This window comes from Dreissena polymorpha, chromosome 16 (genome assembly GCF_020536995.1).
Source record: "Dreissena polymorpha isolate Duluth1 chromosome 16, UMN_Dpol_1.0, whole genome shotgun sequence".
Classification (NCBI taxonomy): domain Eukaryota; kingdom Metazoa; phylum Mollusca; class Bivalvia; order Myida; family Dreissenidae; genus Dreissena; species Dreissena polymorpha.
Genome location: NC_068370.1, coordinates 43,800,135 through 43,818,452, shown reverse-complemented (window position 1 = coordinate 43,818,452; position 18,318 = coordinate 43,800,135). Strand labels below are relative to the sequence as shown.

The 18,318-nt window shown below is 36.3% G+C and overlaps 1 protein-coding gene across 2 annotated transcripts in view; it reads right to left on the bottom strand.

The window, feature by feature from the left end:
- The window catches only part of LOC127862047 (syntaxin-12-like), a 33,476-nt gene that overhangs the window by 10,607 nt on the left and 4,551 nt on the right, over window positions 1-18,318 (bottom strand). The window contains exons 3-10 of one of the 2 annotated variants that reach the window (XM_052400993.1): window positions 15,765-15,830; window positions 9,684-9,753; window positions 6,644-6,737; window positions 5,538-5,675; window positions 4,897-4,929; window positions 3,703-3,746; window positions 1,699-1,789; window positions 233-305 (exon numbers count right to left, since the gene is read on the bottom strand). In XM_052400993.1, coding sequence (XP_052256953.1) covers window positions 233-305; window positions 1,699-1,789; window positions 3,703-3,746; window positions 4,897-4,929; window positions 5,538-5,675; window positions 6,644-6,737; window positions 9,684-9,753; window positions 15,765-15,830 — 609 coding nt within the window. The remainder of the gene's footprint in view (window positions 1-232; window positions 306-1,698; window positions 1,790-3,702; window positions 3,747-4,896; window positions 4,930-5,537; window positions 5,676-6,643; window positions 6,738-9,683; window positions 9,754-15,764; window positions 15,831-18,318) is intronic. The other variant, XM_052400994.1, reaches the window with a different exon arrangement.

Here is an 18,318-nt window from a genome sequence, read left to right as displayed (position 1 = left end):
CTTGAAATGACCAGTGGTCATCTGTTAATCCTGGCCAACCTTCATGTCAAGTTTGAAGACTCTAGGTCCAAGCATACCAAAGTTATACCATGAAATAAGAACTTTAACATTTTCGAGCACGCCGCCCGCCCGCCCGCCCCCCCCGCCCCCCCGCCCGCCCGACAACATCAATCTTTAAGCCGAGATTTTTTCGAAAAAAATCCGGCTAATAAACAAATAAAGAATGTTATACCTAGTTGTTCCCCTTGTTGATGTACTAGCATTCCTAGGTCCTTGAAAATCTGGTTAACGTCCATAATGTCGCTCTGTAAGTCACAGTTGAGTAAAATAAAAACTTGTTCAACAATTATGCACATTAAACAAAAAAGGTTGTATAGAAACGAAAAACTGCACAAGTCTTTTTGCATGCATTAATGCTGATCTTATTTTAACACGTAGTGACATTCTTAAAGCTTTTACAATATGTGTGCCATGTTTTGGGAAAACTGGGCTTAAGGCATGTGTATGAAGTGTTTTCCAAATTGGCCTGTGCAATCCGCACAGGGAATCAGGGACTACAGTTTCCACTGATATTGGAGTTTTTGTCTCTTCTAAACAAAAATCCAGTCTAGGCGGAAAGTGTTGTCCCTGATTAGCCTGTGCACACTGCAGTGGTAAATCTAGGACGACTTTTTACGCACATGCATTAAGCCCAGTTATACGATGCTGTCCGGTAATCTTGCGCAGTTAAGGATCAATTGGTTTAAAAACCTTCTTTTATAAATTGGCAACAAAATATCTAAATTTATTATGAAAATAATAAGTTCATTTGCTTATTAACACAAAAATATCTAATTAATTCAGTGAAGAACTGTCCGATTTGATTTCAAAACAAACATGACTCACCTCATTTTCAAACTATCAGAGTGTCCGGTAATCTTGCGCACTTTGTATAATGACCTCGTTTAGGCAAAATTTCCAAAATTGTAGACATATGGTGTCCAATTATTGACAAAAAGCATTCCAGAAAAATATTTTTAAAATCAGTTTGTAAAACCATTGAAATTAAATGTTGATTTCTAGTGCAGTTTTTGTTCACTACAAATCAATAAATAATATAGTCACGAATAATAGTGTACAATTAATAAAAAAAGTACCGGTATGCGTGAAAAAAAATGCATAACAGGTTTGATACCACGATCATGCTTCCATAGTTTACAGAAAATATCAAAACTAGGCCATTGCGCATGAAGAGATCATACCAAATTGGTTTGACAGAATGGCGGGAAATAATGACTATGTCGTCTGATGCGATATATTTTTATGGCAAAAAATACCAAAACTGATCGGATATTGTGCCATGGAATAATAAATTACACGTTGGATATATGAATTCATAATTTAAAGTATGAAAACGCTAAAGACTGCAGGGAATTTGTGATTCATTTTGAATTTTTCGTAAGAAGGCCAGTGTTTACGATGTATAGGGATGATGCAACTGGTGTTTAAATGAAATGATCGAATTTAATTTTGCATGGAATACGTAACTTTTAAATCCGTTAATTCTTTAAAATGTGAAATTCCATCTTTCATCACTAAAGAAAACCATTCGTCGTCTGCGAGATTCGCAAATGCGAAGTGCGCAAGATTACCGGACGCGCAAGATTACCGGACTTAACTGTACCAGAACACTGCTTATACAGTTTGCACACAATATACCTCCAGTTGTTTGATAGCTGACTCCCTCTCCCTCAGGCTCTCCAAGTCCACATCATTTTCCATCTTCATTATCTGTGCTGTCTGAGAGTAGCTGCAAACGAAGGAAAGGTCTTGTCAGCAAAGATTTGCATAACATTCTTTAACGAATGATTGGATCTCATGGTTCCCCAGGCTTATATAAGCCGCGTCTAGCAAAAATGGGTCTAATGCCATTTCCAGCTAGTGAAGCTCCACACCAGCCAGCCAATTCTGGTCAGGAGCTACACTGTCCTCTAGTAAGTCACGAACAATTTTGTGGTGTTATTAGCAGACAGGGGGCTCCTTACGAGAATGAGGGAATGTACAGGCTGGTCTGGAGTTACACTTGACACATATGACATAAGACCCACTTTTGCATGACCAGGCTAATATTGATAATATTTATAAATAAAAAAGACACATAATACAAATCCTGTTATCTCATTCATGTACAAAACTTACTGGTGGTAATTTGCCCAAATGTTTATTTGTTTGAGGCAATAAAAACCTATTTCTTTAACTAACAACAACATATATAATATACTTGTAAAATTCTTAAATTACTGTCTTGTTTTTAATCAAGTCAAGTTGACTTGATGTAAATAATTAAAATGTCACACACAAAAGTCAATAAAACTTTTTAAAAACTTTGTTTGTCTCTTTTTTGACTTTTTACAGAAAATGTTAACATTTTGAAAGAAAAACGTCTTAGTCTACATATCTATGTGTGATGTATTTATTATCCCCACGCTTTTTGAAAAAAAGGTGGGGATATTGTGGTGATCTCCGCCGTCCGTCCGTCCGTCTGTCCGTCCGTCTGTCCGTCCGTCTGTCCGTCCGTCCTGGCCACTATCTCCTCCTACACTAAAAGCACTAGAACCTTGAAATTTACACACATGGTAGCTATGAGCATATGTGCGACCCTGCACTATTTGGAATTTTGATCTGACCCCTGGGTCAAAAGTTATAGGGGTTGGGGTGGGGCCGCGTCAGAAATTATCACTCATTTTTTTAGGTTATTTTACATTTACTTCTTTATTTCTACACCGATTCACTTCAAATTGATACTGGACCTCACCTATGACAATACGGTCAATCTCAACCATGCATGGCCCCATTCCCAACCCTGGGGCGCCCCGCCCACATAGGCCACACCCACCAAAAATTTCCATTTACTATAATTTTTTCATTTCTACACGGATTCACTTCAAATTGATACTGAACTTTTGTTATGACATTAGGGTCAATCTCAACTATGCATGGCCCCAATCCCAACCCTGGGGCGCCCGCCCACATAGGCCACACCCACCAAAAAATTCCATTTACTATAATTTTTTCATTTCTACACGGATTCACTTCAAATTGATACTGAACTTCTCTTATGACATTAGGGTCAATCTCAACTATGCATGGCCCCATAACCAACCCTGGGGCCCCGCCCACATAGACCACACCCACCCAAAATTGCCTTTACTATAATTTCTTCATTTCTACACCGATTCACTTCAAATTGATATTGAACTTCTCTTATGACAATACAGTCAATCTCAACTATGCATGGCCCCATTACCAACCCTGGGGCGCCCCGCCCACATAGACCACACCCATACAAAATTGCCTTTTACTATAATTTCTTCATTTCTACACCGATTCACTTCAAATTGATACTGAACCTCTCTTATGACAATACGGTCAATCTCAACTATGCATGGCACAATTACCAACCCTGGGGCGCCCTGCCCACATATGTCACACCCACCCAAAATTGCCTTTTACTATAACTTCTTCATTTCTACACCAATTCACTTCTAATTGATGATGAACTTCTCTTATGACAATACGGTCAATCTCAGCTATGCATGGCCCCATTACCAACCCTGGGGCACACCTAGGTCAAACATTCGGCGTGGGGATACGCGTCGGCCTCTGCCGCGCCATTTCTAGTTACTATAATAATTATAATTACAAAACAGGCAAAGATCATACCCTTGCTGTGAAAACTGTTCTTTGGGCTCATCTCTGAACTCCGACTGAAACAAACAATAGTTTATATAAATGGCTCAACCACTTTCACTCAGGTGTGCTTAAAATAAGAATTAGATTAAAATAACATATTAACATAAATAATCTTAAAGTTGAGTGACAAATTGTTCTGGAAAACATATTAAATTTATGTTCAACCACTTTGTTGTTGTTGTTTCTTTAATTAAAATTTAAAAGATGAAGAAATTCAAAGCTTGTTTGATCACATGTTACCTGAAACAGATTAAGGAAGTATATATTTTTTTTAACTTACTTCATAGAAATGCAGAAATTAACAATTGCAATCCAAGTATATTTTTCCATCTGTTAAGCCCAGACAATTAGTTTCTGCCTTCAAAAAATGATGATGCCCCTGGCAAAGGCTTAAAATCAGTAGTGATATATTTGACCATTTAAATTCAATTAGTCTCCATCCTAAATTTGGTCAGTGTCAATGTAAAAATGACTTCATGTCACATGAGTGAGTTGAGAGTGTTCAAAGATAATATCCATGCAAGTAGCGAAGCTTAGTATCAAGCAGTACTGTTGTTAAATGAATCTTGTTATTTTGGGTTTAACAAGAATTGGGATTTTCTGAACTATTCCAAAGGTATGTCATGGTCAAGGTCAAAATTAGTCAGGTGATGTGATTGTGTTCATAGTGTTTGTAGTATACAAAGGCAGCATCCATGCAAGTATGAAAGCTTTGAAAGAAGCAATATCAATGTTAGATCAAACATGTTATTTTGAGTCCATTTATAGATGACAAGTTGAACAATCAACATACATATGGGCAAATCACTATATGCCTACAATATCAGTAATTGCAAGGGCATACAAACCTGCTGAAGTCTGATATAATAAAGCAAAACTCACACACAAGTGAAAACAACTTATAAAAGTAGCAAGTTTTTGCCATCAATAACCCACGTAAGCATTTAGTCATTTACATTTCATGAAATTGTTATCAAGAAAACCCCAATTGCTGAGCCTATAGAATGCACAATAAACTTTACACCTTTCATGAAACAGAATGATACGAACAATTGCAACACAGTTTCAAACAATGCATATGAAAACAAATGCAGGAAAAAGAAAACTAATTCATCAAAGCTCTGAATGGTTACTATTTGATTTTAAGAACATCCAGGTACTTACCGAGAAATCAATCAGAGGGACATCCTTTGTTTTCTGTTACAAAACAAATACTGTGGAAGTTTTATAAGGTATACCTATACAGCCTTAAGTACTGTAAGTACTTAGTTTAGGCACAGGGGCAAAGTTTCTCCAGTTGGTGATGGGTTCTTTTTTTTTGGTCACATTATCTTATGGGGGCTTTAAAGGGCAATGAAACATCATTAACAACCTTGACATCAAATTTATTATTCTTAAGCAGCTTTATACATGAAATAAAATCTAAAACAAGTTGGCCTGTAGACACCCATCTATACTTTGTATAACAATTACAGACTAAAACTGGCCAATTCAAACAACACTTTTAATTTAAATATGACTATATTTACCAACTTGCTCAAAATTCTTAATTCTTAATTCACGCGGCATTATGAATGACACAATCAAAATTGATCCTCAACATGCTGTCAAAGCACAAATACAGATATTTCTTTAGTCTAAGCTTGTGTTGCAGTTTAACAAGTCCACTGAAGAAATACTCTATAAAATAATGAAGGCCCAGGAAACAATAAAAAAATCTCCAAGAACACACAATCTCAAAGCACACACAAATTGTACAGCACACCAATCAAACATCGCCTGTCAATGATAGGTATGATACTCACAAATCCACTGCTGGCTGCGCGTGCCCTAGATATGCTCTCCTTCTCTTTCACAGCTGCAGAGCGCTGTACGGTCTGGAACTTGTTCAACGTGTCACTGAACTCCTCTGTCAGACGCTCCTTCTGTAGCTTCATCTGGCGCTGAAAAAGTCACCTTGATCATTTGAGTCACGTTCTGAGAAAACTCGGCATAATGCATTTAAGTAAAGTGTCGTACCAGATTAGCCTGTGCAGTCTGCATAGGCTAATCAGGGACGACACTTTTCGCCCAAATTGGATTTTTCCTAAGAAGAGACTTCATTTAAACGAAAAATGTCATAAAAGCGGAAAGTGTCATCCCTGATTAGCCTGTGCAGACTGCACAGGCTAATCTGGGACGACACTTTATGCACAAGCATTAAGCCCAGTTTTCTCAGAACGCGGCTCATTTTGTAAACAGGAGAGCGGTCAAAACAGATCTTTTACCCTACTGTAGTGATAATTGTTGAAACTTTGCTGTCACTGAAAATCCTATACATGAAACTGTGGTCTATTATCAAGCACATAATGCACAATTCAATTCAATTAAAGATGCCTTTCAGCAACTATCATAAATCATTTTCAAAAGTGCAAGAAATACACAAGTTCTTGCATCCATATTAAACCAGCGCATCAAAAGGCTGCCTTTTTTTTTAAGCGAGTCACTTAAGATAATGTCTGAAGAACCAGAGGGCCATACTGATAAAATTCCACGATATAGTAGTAAGTCTGTTTGAATGTCAACATTTTTACTTGTAGGGCCACATTTTTACTTGTAGGGCCTATGTATTTGTATATCTTTGATGAATTTATTAAATTACACTGTATATTCGTGCATATTATTTAACATATTTTTGAAGCAGCTTTGTTCACAATTTTTTTTTTTAATGTTCAGAAATGTTTACATATATTTAATATCTGGCAATCCAACTCAAATACTCTTATAACAGTGAATATTTCATTACCACTTTTGCTATTTGTTGTCATTCTTACTATTTTGTCATGTCAATTGTATATATGAATCATCTCCAGAGCAAAGTATAAGCATTTATAAAGCTCTTGTACTGTTGCTCCACTTTGTTCCTCAGTACCTGCTGATTTTCAGGCACAGGCAGATTGGCCAACGTCTTCATGTCCTTGTTTATATCCTGGGCCAACTTGTTTGTGTCATGAGTGATCTTATGGCTGTAATCAGAAATAAATAAATACATATGAGGCACACTCTGGGAATATGGGGCTTAATGCATGTGCGTAAAGTGTTCTTCACAAATCAGGTACAACTTTCCTTAAAACTATATAAACTGTATTTTTGTAAAGAAGAGACTTCCTTTAAACAAAACAAGCAAATTCATTGAATTGATATCCCCACTTCATAAAGTTCTTTTATGGATCGATGCATATCACTTGATATACCTTATAATCCTTACATGTAAGGTATTAATTAATATGTAATAATTAAGTGTAGGGTACTTGTTTTAATGAATTTTCAATTCTCCTAATTGATATCTACACACTCATGAAGTTCCATGTTGATATCTAGTAGCATATCTGAGATATAGCCTTGAAAAGTTACATCATACAAAAACAACCAAGGGCATTTATTAGTTAAGAAAGTGCAGGGTTATGATTCTTATGCATGACACTTTTTCCCACCCATTTCTTCACCCATGAAGTTTCATGTTGAAATGTTGTTGGCGTCGCTCTGGAGAGCGGCGACTAGTATGTAATGCATTTTTTTTCGCTTATGGGAGGAGAAGTTATTTTACGGATCAATGTATATATTTTTGTTTTAAGAATATCTTGCATAGTGGTGATTTTTTGTGTAAATTAGTGTAAATAAGTATTGCATTTGTGCCTATTACATTTATTACAACATTTCTGGCCAATAATGCAAAGCTAATTGTTTTAATTAATAACAGAGCCACAACTGATCACAGGGGAAAGATCACAGGGACTGGGCAAATACGCGAAACTTTCTGGTTTTGTATAAAAACAAAACATAATCAAAATATATTTATTTTGTGTTTTTTCTTAATTGCTTATTTAGTGGAGAATCAATGTAGTACAATATTTGACAACCTATCGCGCAAGCAAGTTTATTGGAAGGCGTAGTGGTACGAAAACGTACAACGTATTAGTATATTAATAGACATATAATAACGATCGCTATACACAACTTCACCAAATAGCAGTACATAAATGATGTCAGGAGGAATAGCTCAGTTGGGAGAGCGTTATACTGAAGTTGTTTACGCAACAATCATCTAAAGGCCCCCTACTTTTTCAGTCAGATTAATAAATATAATAAAGCTTTATTTTATGTAGACATTTTAAAATCAATTTAATTTTTACTACAATTGGACATTATTATTAAAATTAATGGATGCCGCTTGGTGACAATGTTAATTAAAATTTCTTACATCACTTAAATATCTTATAAAAAAATACACGTGTTTTCATATTAACAAATAAATGCAAACAACACATCTATTATCCATGTTTTTTTATGGTTGTCTATCATAGGCCAGAAGTACTATCCCTACCACATATAGAGTGCGAAGCGCAACACGTATTATTGATTGTAATAATAAGTTGTGATAAAGGAAGCAGCCGCTTATCAATGAGGAGCTGTGTCCCAGCAACCCGTTTCCCTAGAGTCAAGCACTCTTCAGAGTTTTTTTAAGAACCACATAAAGAGCGCAAAGCGCGACACGTATTACTATCCAGGTGGTATGGGCCCTTTAGCATTATCCGACCATTATGTCCATAGTTATTTTCCTTAGAAGTTGAGACATTTTGAAATCGTTGTTCGAAGTCCAAAATTTTCATACGATTGTTCCCAAACTTGCACAGGTTTTTTTATCAATCAGGACCCAACCCAAACTCTATATGAGCAATATCGGACCATAAGTCCAGAATTATGTCTCTTTGAATAAAAATAAAAGTAAAACACTGCTTGGTTAGGTGATTATGTCAACATTTTTCATCAGATTCTTTCCAAACTTACAGTGTCTTCATATCAATGAGCATTTTTACCTCATTTAAAATGAGAAACATCGGGACAATAAGTCCAGAATTTTTTTCTATTAAATTTGACAAAATAAACAATTTCCACTTGTTTAAAAGATTTCACAACTTTCGTCTGAATCTTTCCAAACTTGTTAAGTGTTTTAATATCAGTATTACTTGAACCCTATTGAAAATGATGAATATTGGAGCAATAAATATATTATGATCTTTTACTGAATTTCAAAGTATTGTGAAATGCAGCTTCTTAATGCAATTTACAGTTTTCATTCAATTTTAACTTTTACAGTGTTTTCATATCAATGAGTACTCAACCCCTATCTTAAATGAGCAACGTTAGAATAAGTTCAGAATCATCTCCCCTTGAAGTTGAGAAAAATATGAAATTACGCTTACAAGATGAAGCAGATTTTTTAAAACCTACACAGTTCTGTTCCATTAATGAAAACAACACACGGATGCCAGAAAACAAAAGGAAACCAATGTTAATAAAATGAACTATGAAATATTTGGGGGTTACAACACAAAATCATAGATTATGGTTAAATGGGGGTTACAACACAACATCAAAAATAATGGTTATTTGGGGGTTATAACACAAAATTATAGATAATGGTTATACCAGTATCTTTTCTATTTTGTTTAAAATAATCAGCCAATATATTAATATTTACAATAGAAAAAAAATCGTTCCATGTAACTTCATTAAGTGCCTTTTACACTGAAATTCATGACGCCCTTTGATGCTTTGCATCAATACTTATCTTGTATCATATCTGAGATATAGCCCTGACAAGTTCCATCATAAAAGAAAGCAACAAAGGGCAATAACTCTTATTTTAGAAAGGTAAGGGTTATGGTTCCTAGGCATGGCACTTCTCCACATTAATATCAATACACCCATGAAATTTCATGTTAAAATAATGAAACAAAACAAAAACAAAGGGCAATGACTCTTATCAAAGAATGTGTAGAGTTATGGTTCTTATGAATGGCACTTCTCCGATTAAAATGTGTGGAAAAGGTTACTATTGAATAGTGAATGGAGCCATGTTTGGAGCCATAAGAAGTCATTGGAAGGGGGTTAGTTACGAATTAACTTACACTCTGTCCCGGACTTGCTCGGAATCCTGGGGTGTCCCAATCTGTTTGACCAGCTTCTCCAGCTGAATCACTGTAACACAGACAGACACAGCAAGCAGCCATTTAATGCCGTTTTGGGTTTACATATATATATGGACCCATAACCAAGGATAAATAGATTTTTGTTTTTCGCAGCTTTGTCAAAAGATCTTCAAGTAAAGAAATTTTCAAAACAATGCTAACAAGTAACAAGGGCTGTTTGTAAAACATGCATGCCCCCCCTATGCAGGGTTTTTCCCTTCCTTTTATTTGAACAGGCCAAATAAAAATTTGAACCGGCCAAGCAAGGCACTCCTGCTAGGGGGTCCGGGGGCATGCCCCCCCCCGAAAAATTTTGAAAATCTAGACGCAAAATGGTGCATTTTGGGGGGGGTTTGGACAGAAATTTTAGAGATGAAAATTACTTGTTTTTTTGTGTATCACTTATGGAATTTTTCTAATTTTTTAAAAAATTTGTGAGGGGAGTGCCAAATAATTATACTGTGCATAGTGTGCGATGAATTTTGAAACAAGTCAATAACTAAGCTACTGGTTATGCCAAAGCCAGTTCATGAGTTCTTTGACAAAGCTTGGTGGAATGAACTGTTGATAAAGAACCATATCATTGAAAAACATCTGTAATTTCTTTCATGCATTTTCATCGAGATTTTCATCAATACAAACCTTTCTGACGTTTTGAAGGCGCTGTCGCACTGAAAAAATCTCTCAGGGTTCGTTTCATTTTGAGAAAACCATGTGGTTACGATTTTTGTAGTTATTTGCGTACTCAAAATAATCAGCCAATGAGAAGCGCCGTTTTGTAGTTATTTGCGTACTCAAAATAATCAGCCAATGAGAAGCGCCGTTATAAATTATACTTGTTCGGTAAAACGTACACACGGAAGTATAAAGAACATAAACAAAACGATGTTAAATCGATGTTTTCGCTTGTTTAATTTCGTCTTTTCTTAACTTTAACAATTACATCGATCAAAGTTGCAAAACCTCTCATTATTTTTTTTTGTTACCAGCATTTGAACCGGCCAGAAAATCGATTGAACCGGTCAATTTGGCCGGCGGCCGGTTCTTAGGGAAAACTCTGCCTATGGGCTGTTAGTTGTAGGGGCAGCCATTGTGTGAATACGTTTTGTGTTACTGTGACCTTGACCTTTGACCTAGTGACCTAAAAATCAATAGGGGTCATCTGCCAGTCCAGGGTTTTTTTTTACTAAGAAAGTGACGCCGATATTCGGCGTCTTCCCCTACCAGAATTTTTCCCCTAAAAATACCATTTCCCCTCCAAAAATATAATTTTTCACCAAAATATAAAATTTTACCCTCAAAGAATTTTTTTTTTCTTTTGGGAAGTCGACACTTATCCAATTTGTACCATGTACAACGATCTCGCTCTCTCTCTCTCTCTCTCTCCCGACGAACACACAAATCTGGGAATCCCAGTGATTCTATATATAGCTCTTAAATTACGTCATGGAAACCGGGCAACTAATCGTATTAATCATGTGACTATTTTACTGGATTCCGGTCTTGCGCGAGAAGGGTGTTTCGTCAATTAATTACCGGAAACCAGTCGAATTTTCATCCGGGTTATGTGAAAGCCAAGATATAAACGTTAAAACAGAAAAAGTCTCACAATTGGCGTTCATACACGAACAAAATAAAACGTTCGGACTCGGAAAATATTAATTGCGTTGACGTATTTTTTAAGAATGAATCATCAAAAACCGTTGAAACCCAGCAGGATTCGGAGGTACATGTAATCAACATCGATTAATACTGTCGGCTTATTGTGAAAGTGAAAGTAGACAATCGGCAGCTGCCGCACCTTTCCCTTCCAATACTGTAGCAGATCTAGATCGTCAACCCATTCATCATGAAATTGAAATCACAATATTGACATCGTTCCCCGGCCCAAGTTGAAAACATTTCCCATTATTAGATCTACCCCTGCAACTTTATTTAGGTCTTTGACTTTAATATCATACTTGTTCATGTGTTTAAGAACAAAAAGGTCAGAGACATGACTCTTTTTCTAAAAAAAACCCTGAAGTCTGTAGGTGAGTTATAGACATTGAAATGAACAGTTTATATTTTTTCCCCAAATATGTCTCTTTCGCGCTCGATTTTCCCCTTTTACCCTGCGTCCAGCGTCTTCCCCTTTTTCTAAAAAAAACCCCTGCAGTCATGATCAATGTACCTAAGAAGTTTCATGATCCTAGCCGTAAACATTCTTGAGTTATCATCAGGAAACCATTTTACTGTTTCGAGTCACTCTGAACTTGACCTTTGACCTAGTGACCTGAAAATTAATAGAGGTCATCTGCCAGTCATGATCAATTTACCTATGAAGTTTCATGATCCTAGCCGTAAGCATTCTTGAGTTATCCTCCCGAAACCATTAACTATTTCGAGTCACTGTGACCTTGACCTTGTAACCTAAAAATCAAAGGGGTCATCTGCTTGTCATTATCAATGCACCTATGAAGTTTCATGATCCTAGGCGTAAGCATTCTCGAGTTATCATCCGGAAACCATTTTACTGTTTCGAGTCACTGTGACCTTGACCTTTAACCTGACAATCAATAGGGGTCATCTGCCAGTCATGATCAATGTTCCTATGAAGTTTCATGATCCTAGGCGAAAGCATTCTCGAGTTATCATCCGGAAACCATTTTACTGTTTCGAGTCACTGTGACCTTGACCTTTGACCTAGTGACCTGAAAATCAATAGGGGTCATCTGCCAGTCATGATCAATGTACCTATGAAGTTTCATGATCTTAGGCATAAGCATTCTTGAGTTATTATCTGGAAACCATTTTACTGTTTCGAGACACTGTGACCTTGACCTTTGACCTAGAGACCTGAAAATCAATAGGGTCATTTGCCAGTTATGATCAATGTACCTATGAAGTTTCATGATCCTCGGCGTAAGCATTCTTGAGTTATCATCCGGAAACCATTTTACTATTTTGAGTCACTGTGACTTTGACCTTTGACCTAGTGACCTGAAAATCAATAGGGGTCATCTGCCTGTCATGATCAATGTACCTATGAAGTTTCATGATCCTCAGCGTAATCATTCTTGAGTTGCCATCCGGAAACCATTTTACTGTTTCGAGTCACTGTGACCTTGACCTTTGACCTAGTGACCTCAAAATCAATAGGGGTCATCTGCCAGTCATGATCAATGTACCTATGAAGTTTCATGATCCTAGGCCTAAGCGTTCTTGAGTTATCATCTGGAAACCATCTGGTGGACGGACCGACCAAAGGACGGACCGACCGACATGTGCAAAACAATATACCCCCTCTTCTTTGAAGGGGGGCATAATTATATCAAACTGTGTACAAAAGATCTCTCCCCATGCTCAATATGTGGTTTTATTTTAAATCAATTGAATGGGACTATATTCCGAACAAGAAAACAACAATACATAGATGTTTTGCTCACAATACTTGGGAAATCACTAAAAATATTAAAGAAGAAAAAACAAAACTATTGTCAAGCAATATGGTCCCCTACCGGCTCAAAAATTTGTCAGAAATTCCACCATTTTCAGAATATTTTTTTTGTGGTTGCCATAGCAACCACAATTTTTGACGTACATGTAGGAACAAAATGAAATGACGTGCATAATGTCCATATTGCCATCTATCCATGTTGCAAGTTTCATTAAAAAAACTAAGAACATTTAAAGTTATCGCAGGATCCAGAAAACCACCATTTTCAGCAGTATTTCTAGTCTATTTGTTACCATAGCAACCAGAATTTTTGACCTAGGAACAAAATGAAATGACGTGCATAATGTCCATATTGCTATCTATCCATGTTCCAAGTTTCATGAAAAAATATTAAGAACTTTTAAAGTTATCGCAGGATCCAGAAAAGTGTGACAGACAGACACACACACACACACAGAGCACAAACCATAAGTCCCCTCCGGTGAAACCGGTAGGGAACAAGAACCGGAGAATAAGTCCAGCAATCTTGCCTGCCTTTTAAAAACTGATATCAAATAAACATCAATGTAAGGCCATCCTTAAAAATTCTTTTGCTTGGCATAACCCGACCTACCCACTAAAATCGGCCTGACTGAATTTTTTTTTTGGTCACTTTCCAAAAAAAATCTTTTTTTTTCCCGCCGAAAATTCTTTCCACTAAATTTTTCCTTCCCACTTTTTATCCTTTTCGGTTATTTGCGTCATTTAATTGAATGCTAGATATGTATCAAGGATATCTAGAATAGCAATGAACAAAACGCGTACCGGTATTTATTTGAGTCGCCTATTTATTTGACATATGCATATGTGATTAATTAGACTTTAAATACAATAAAACCGCTCCTGTTTTTCTCGTATCCCTTTAATTAAAATACGCTGCTGTCGCTTAGGATAGTTTGGGAGTAAAAAACAAATTAATTAATTACCATTCAATTTAATTCGGCAATCGGCAGAGATGTGTCATATTATTGCCATTTAAGTAATTATTTAATTATCACTCTTTAATTCAGATCGATAAATATTCGGTAGAAAGATAAAAAGTGGTCAGCTTAGAAATATTTATTGACGGGTATTGTCACGTTTTTGTTTCATTTAATTATCTCTTTATACGACTTTGCGACCGGCCACTATTTTGAAGGCAAACTGAGTCGGATATTAAATGTGTATTCAAATTATACAACATCTGCGCATGAATGACCCAATATCCGATAGCACCACCCGTTCTCACGTTTCATTCGACAACATCATGTCATGTGTTAGCGAGCTCATTGTTGATTGGCCAGCTACCATGTGCACTTCAATTACAATAAGGTCAAGCGATGTCTAATCGGGTACAGACCGGGTTTCGTTAACTGTTCGAATTGCGAACACTTTCATTGAAACAAAGAGACAAATATAGAAAACCAGTCTGGATTAAAATGGCTGATGTTTTCAACGAAATTTTACTAGATTTTCGCATTTTCGCAATTTAGATTTTTCTTGAGCCAAATTCTCAATATTTACGCAAATGGCTCAAATGGCGAACGACAGCACAAGCATTGCGAAAGTGTTATTATTGGAATAAATGCTTACTTTTCAGGGCTTGCGCTGTCGTTAGCCATTTGCGAAAATATAGCGAATTTAGCTCAAGAAAAATATAATTTGCGAATATGCTAAAATCTTGTTAAATTGAAAACATTCACCATTTTAATCTGGATTGTTTTGGTTTTTTAAACCATTTTTCTCTTTGTTTCCATGAACGTTTTGAAGCGCATATGGTAGCTGGCCAATCAACATTGAGTTCGCTATCGGGTAATATTGGGTCATTCATACGAAGATAATGGAATACACAGTTGATATTGTCGTCTGCCTGCAATATAACGGCCGATGGCAAGTCGTATAAAAAATAAGCAAATGAAAAGAAGCGTAACACTCAATAAATTATTTTTAAGCTGGTCATTTTACAACTTTCTACCGTCTATCGATCTGAATTAAAGGATGATAATTAAATAATTAGTTACATGTCAAAGATGTTACACCTTTCTGTTCTTTATTGAAATTAAAATGTTATTATTACTTTGTTTTTTTTTACTCACAAACTATGCTATTGTAAAGTAATATGTCAACCAAATAGTATATTAATTTCGTATTTGCTAGGTTACTTGTTTTCATTTTCTGTAGTCAAACGATATGCACATTTTATTTCATGTGCAAAATGCGTACAATTTTTGACTCGCGTTTTCGGATAAAGTATTTTTCGTCGATTATATTATATTTTCGATGTTCTTTATACAAAAAATAGACTTACAAATACACGTGCAATGATACGGACGGTGCAGAAAAATCTACCGATTTCCTTTTATGAGGCAGAAGACCTGGAGCTTTATTTTATAATTACCTTTCAGTTTGGTATATGTCGGAGTTCAATGTCAGAAAAAAAAACACTAAAAAAAATAAATAAATAAAATCCCTACCTACCTACCCACCCAAATTTACCTGGGTTGGGTTATGCCAAACAAACAATTTTTTTAAGGATGGCCTAAGTGTTTCTTCGCACTGCCTACCATTTCTTGATATTTCCCCAATGTTTCTCCCAATCTCAGCAGCCAGAGCAGTTGGATCCTTGCTCCCTGAAAATATACGTGGATCTCACTTCATGTCATGGCAACCTCATCTATATTACAGGGAACTGAGCCATGATAACCACAATTCTGATTTTTAAATGTTACAAATACACATGTATCAATTTGTGTGATTGTTATCCCAATTGTAATGTATAATAATGATTATCGTCATTTGCAGCGTCATGATCTATGCTGTCAATGTCAATGCATGAAAAAGGCTGGTTGTCCATTATCTAGATCGTAGTAAATTAAAGTCACTATCACGCTCACCAATACATACGGCTACTGTACTATGCTATATAAAAACATTCGACAACAAGTAGTACCATACGATGGTTAATTACAATAGGAAGACCCTAAAAACAAGTAACATTGATGTAAAAACGTTATATTACCAGCATTCGGCAAGTTTTAAGCATCTAAATATCTAAATATCGTTCCACAATGCAATCTACTTTCACTTTCAAGTCAGGATCGGATTCATTCGGGTTGCATTCATTTGCATAATTTATACAAGCCATTTTCTCATTCTCTAAGTTCCAGTTACCCAGAATTCATTTTGATTTCACAGAATGATTATTCATGAGAGCTACATCATGCTTCCGACGCTTACCGTATCCAATCTCGTGTTCGCCCGTAAATGTTCGGATATTTCACGGGAGATATAAATGGAATTATTTGTGGCCACAAAAAATAAAAACGAGCATTTTGTATCTCATTAAATCCATTCTACCAGACAACATCTAACGTTGAAATTTTGCATTTTGCTAAAAGGAACATTGATTTTTTATGGGTAAGCTTTATTTCTTGATACTTTGAGGCTGTCTTGACCAGACTCCTATCTGACATGCGCATTAAGACTTAACAACAAGTATCAATAAGGCTACTTTAGTTTTTGTAACATGATCTTAAAATATACACAGGAGTGGTAAACGGCTGGTCCCAACTGATTCTACAGAAAAAAACTAGAACTCGGCGAGTTGGATGTGTCGCCTGATGGAAGCATACCTGTGTTAACTGTTTACTATTATATCAGGGATGGGACATTAATTCTTAATATTATTATTATTAAAAATGTTTAAAGTAAAGCTCAAGACATAGTAGTTACAGTATGAACCTTTTTTGGGTTGCGGTCGCAAGTTTCAAAATCTTAACGCCCACCCTAACTTCAAGGTCAAGGTCACAGGGGTCAAAACTCTTATGTGCATGGAAAGGTCTTGTGAAGATACACATGTGTACCAAATATGAAAGCAATATCTGAAGGGACACAGACGTTATGAGATTTTTTTAATCGCGGTCACAGATTTCGAAACCTGAGCGCGGACCCAAGTTCAAATATTTCATGCGCATGGAAAGATGTTGTCCAGATACACATGCATACATTTTTCATCGCGGCCGCAGATTTTAAAACCTGAATGCTGACCTCAAGTTCAAGGTCACAGGGGTAAAAAATTGTATGCGCATGGAAAGGTGTTGTCCAGATACACATGCATACCAAATATGAAAGCAATATCTGAAGGGACACAGAAGTTATGAGCCTTTTTCGAATCGCAAATGCAGATTTCAAAACCTGAACGCTGACCTCAAGTTCAAGATCAAGGTCACAGGGGTAAAATATTGTATGTGTATGGAAAGGTGTTGTCCAGATACACATGCATGCCAAATATGAAAGCAACATCTGAAGGGACACAGAAGTTATGAGCCTTTATCGAAAAATGTGACGCCGTGGCCGCCAACGAAGTAACACCTATATGTCCCCTGACCATAGTCAGGAGACACAAAAATGAAGTGGCAAAAATATTAAGAACAAGATGTGTTTGTGAAACACAATGTCCCCCTATATGACGTTTGACCTTGAAGGATGACCTTGACCTTGACCCTTCACCACTCAAAATGTGCAGCTCCATGAGATACACATGCATTTCAAATATAAAATTGCTAGCTTCAATATTGCAGAAGTGACATTACATGAGCAATTTTTACCCATATATTTGACCTTGAAGGATGACCTTGACCTTGACCTTTCACCACTCAAAATGTGCAGCTCCATGAGATACACATGCATGCCAAATATCAAGTTGCTATCTTCAATATTGCAAAAGTATTCATAAAATAAGCGATTTGTGCCACATATATTTGACCTCTGACCTTGAAGGATGACTTTGACCTTTCACCACTCAAAATGTGCAGCTCCATGAGATACACATGCATGCCAAATATCAAGTTGCTATCTTCAATATTGCAAAAGTACTCATAAAATGAGCGATTTTGTCCACATAATTTTGACCTCTGACCTTGAAGGATGACCTTGACCTTTCACCACTCAAAATGTGCAGCTCCATGAGATACACATGCATGTCAAATATCAAGTTGCTATCTTGAATATTGAAATACTGCAAAAGTGTACATTAAATGAGCGATTTTGACCCATATATTTGACCTTTGACCTTGAAGGATGACTTTGACCTTGACCCTTCACCACTCAAAATGTGCA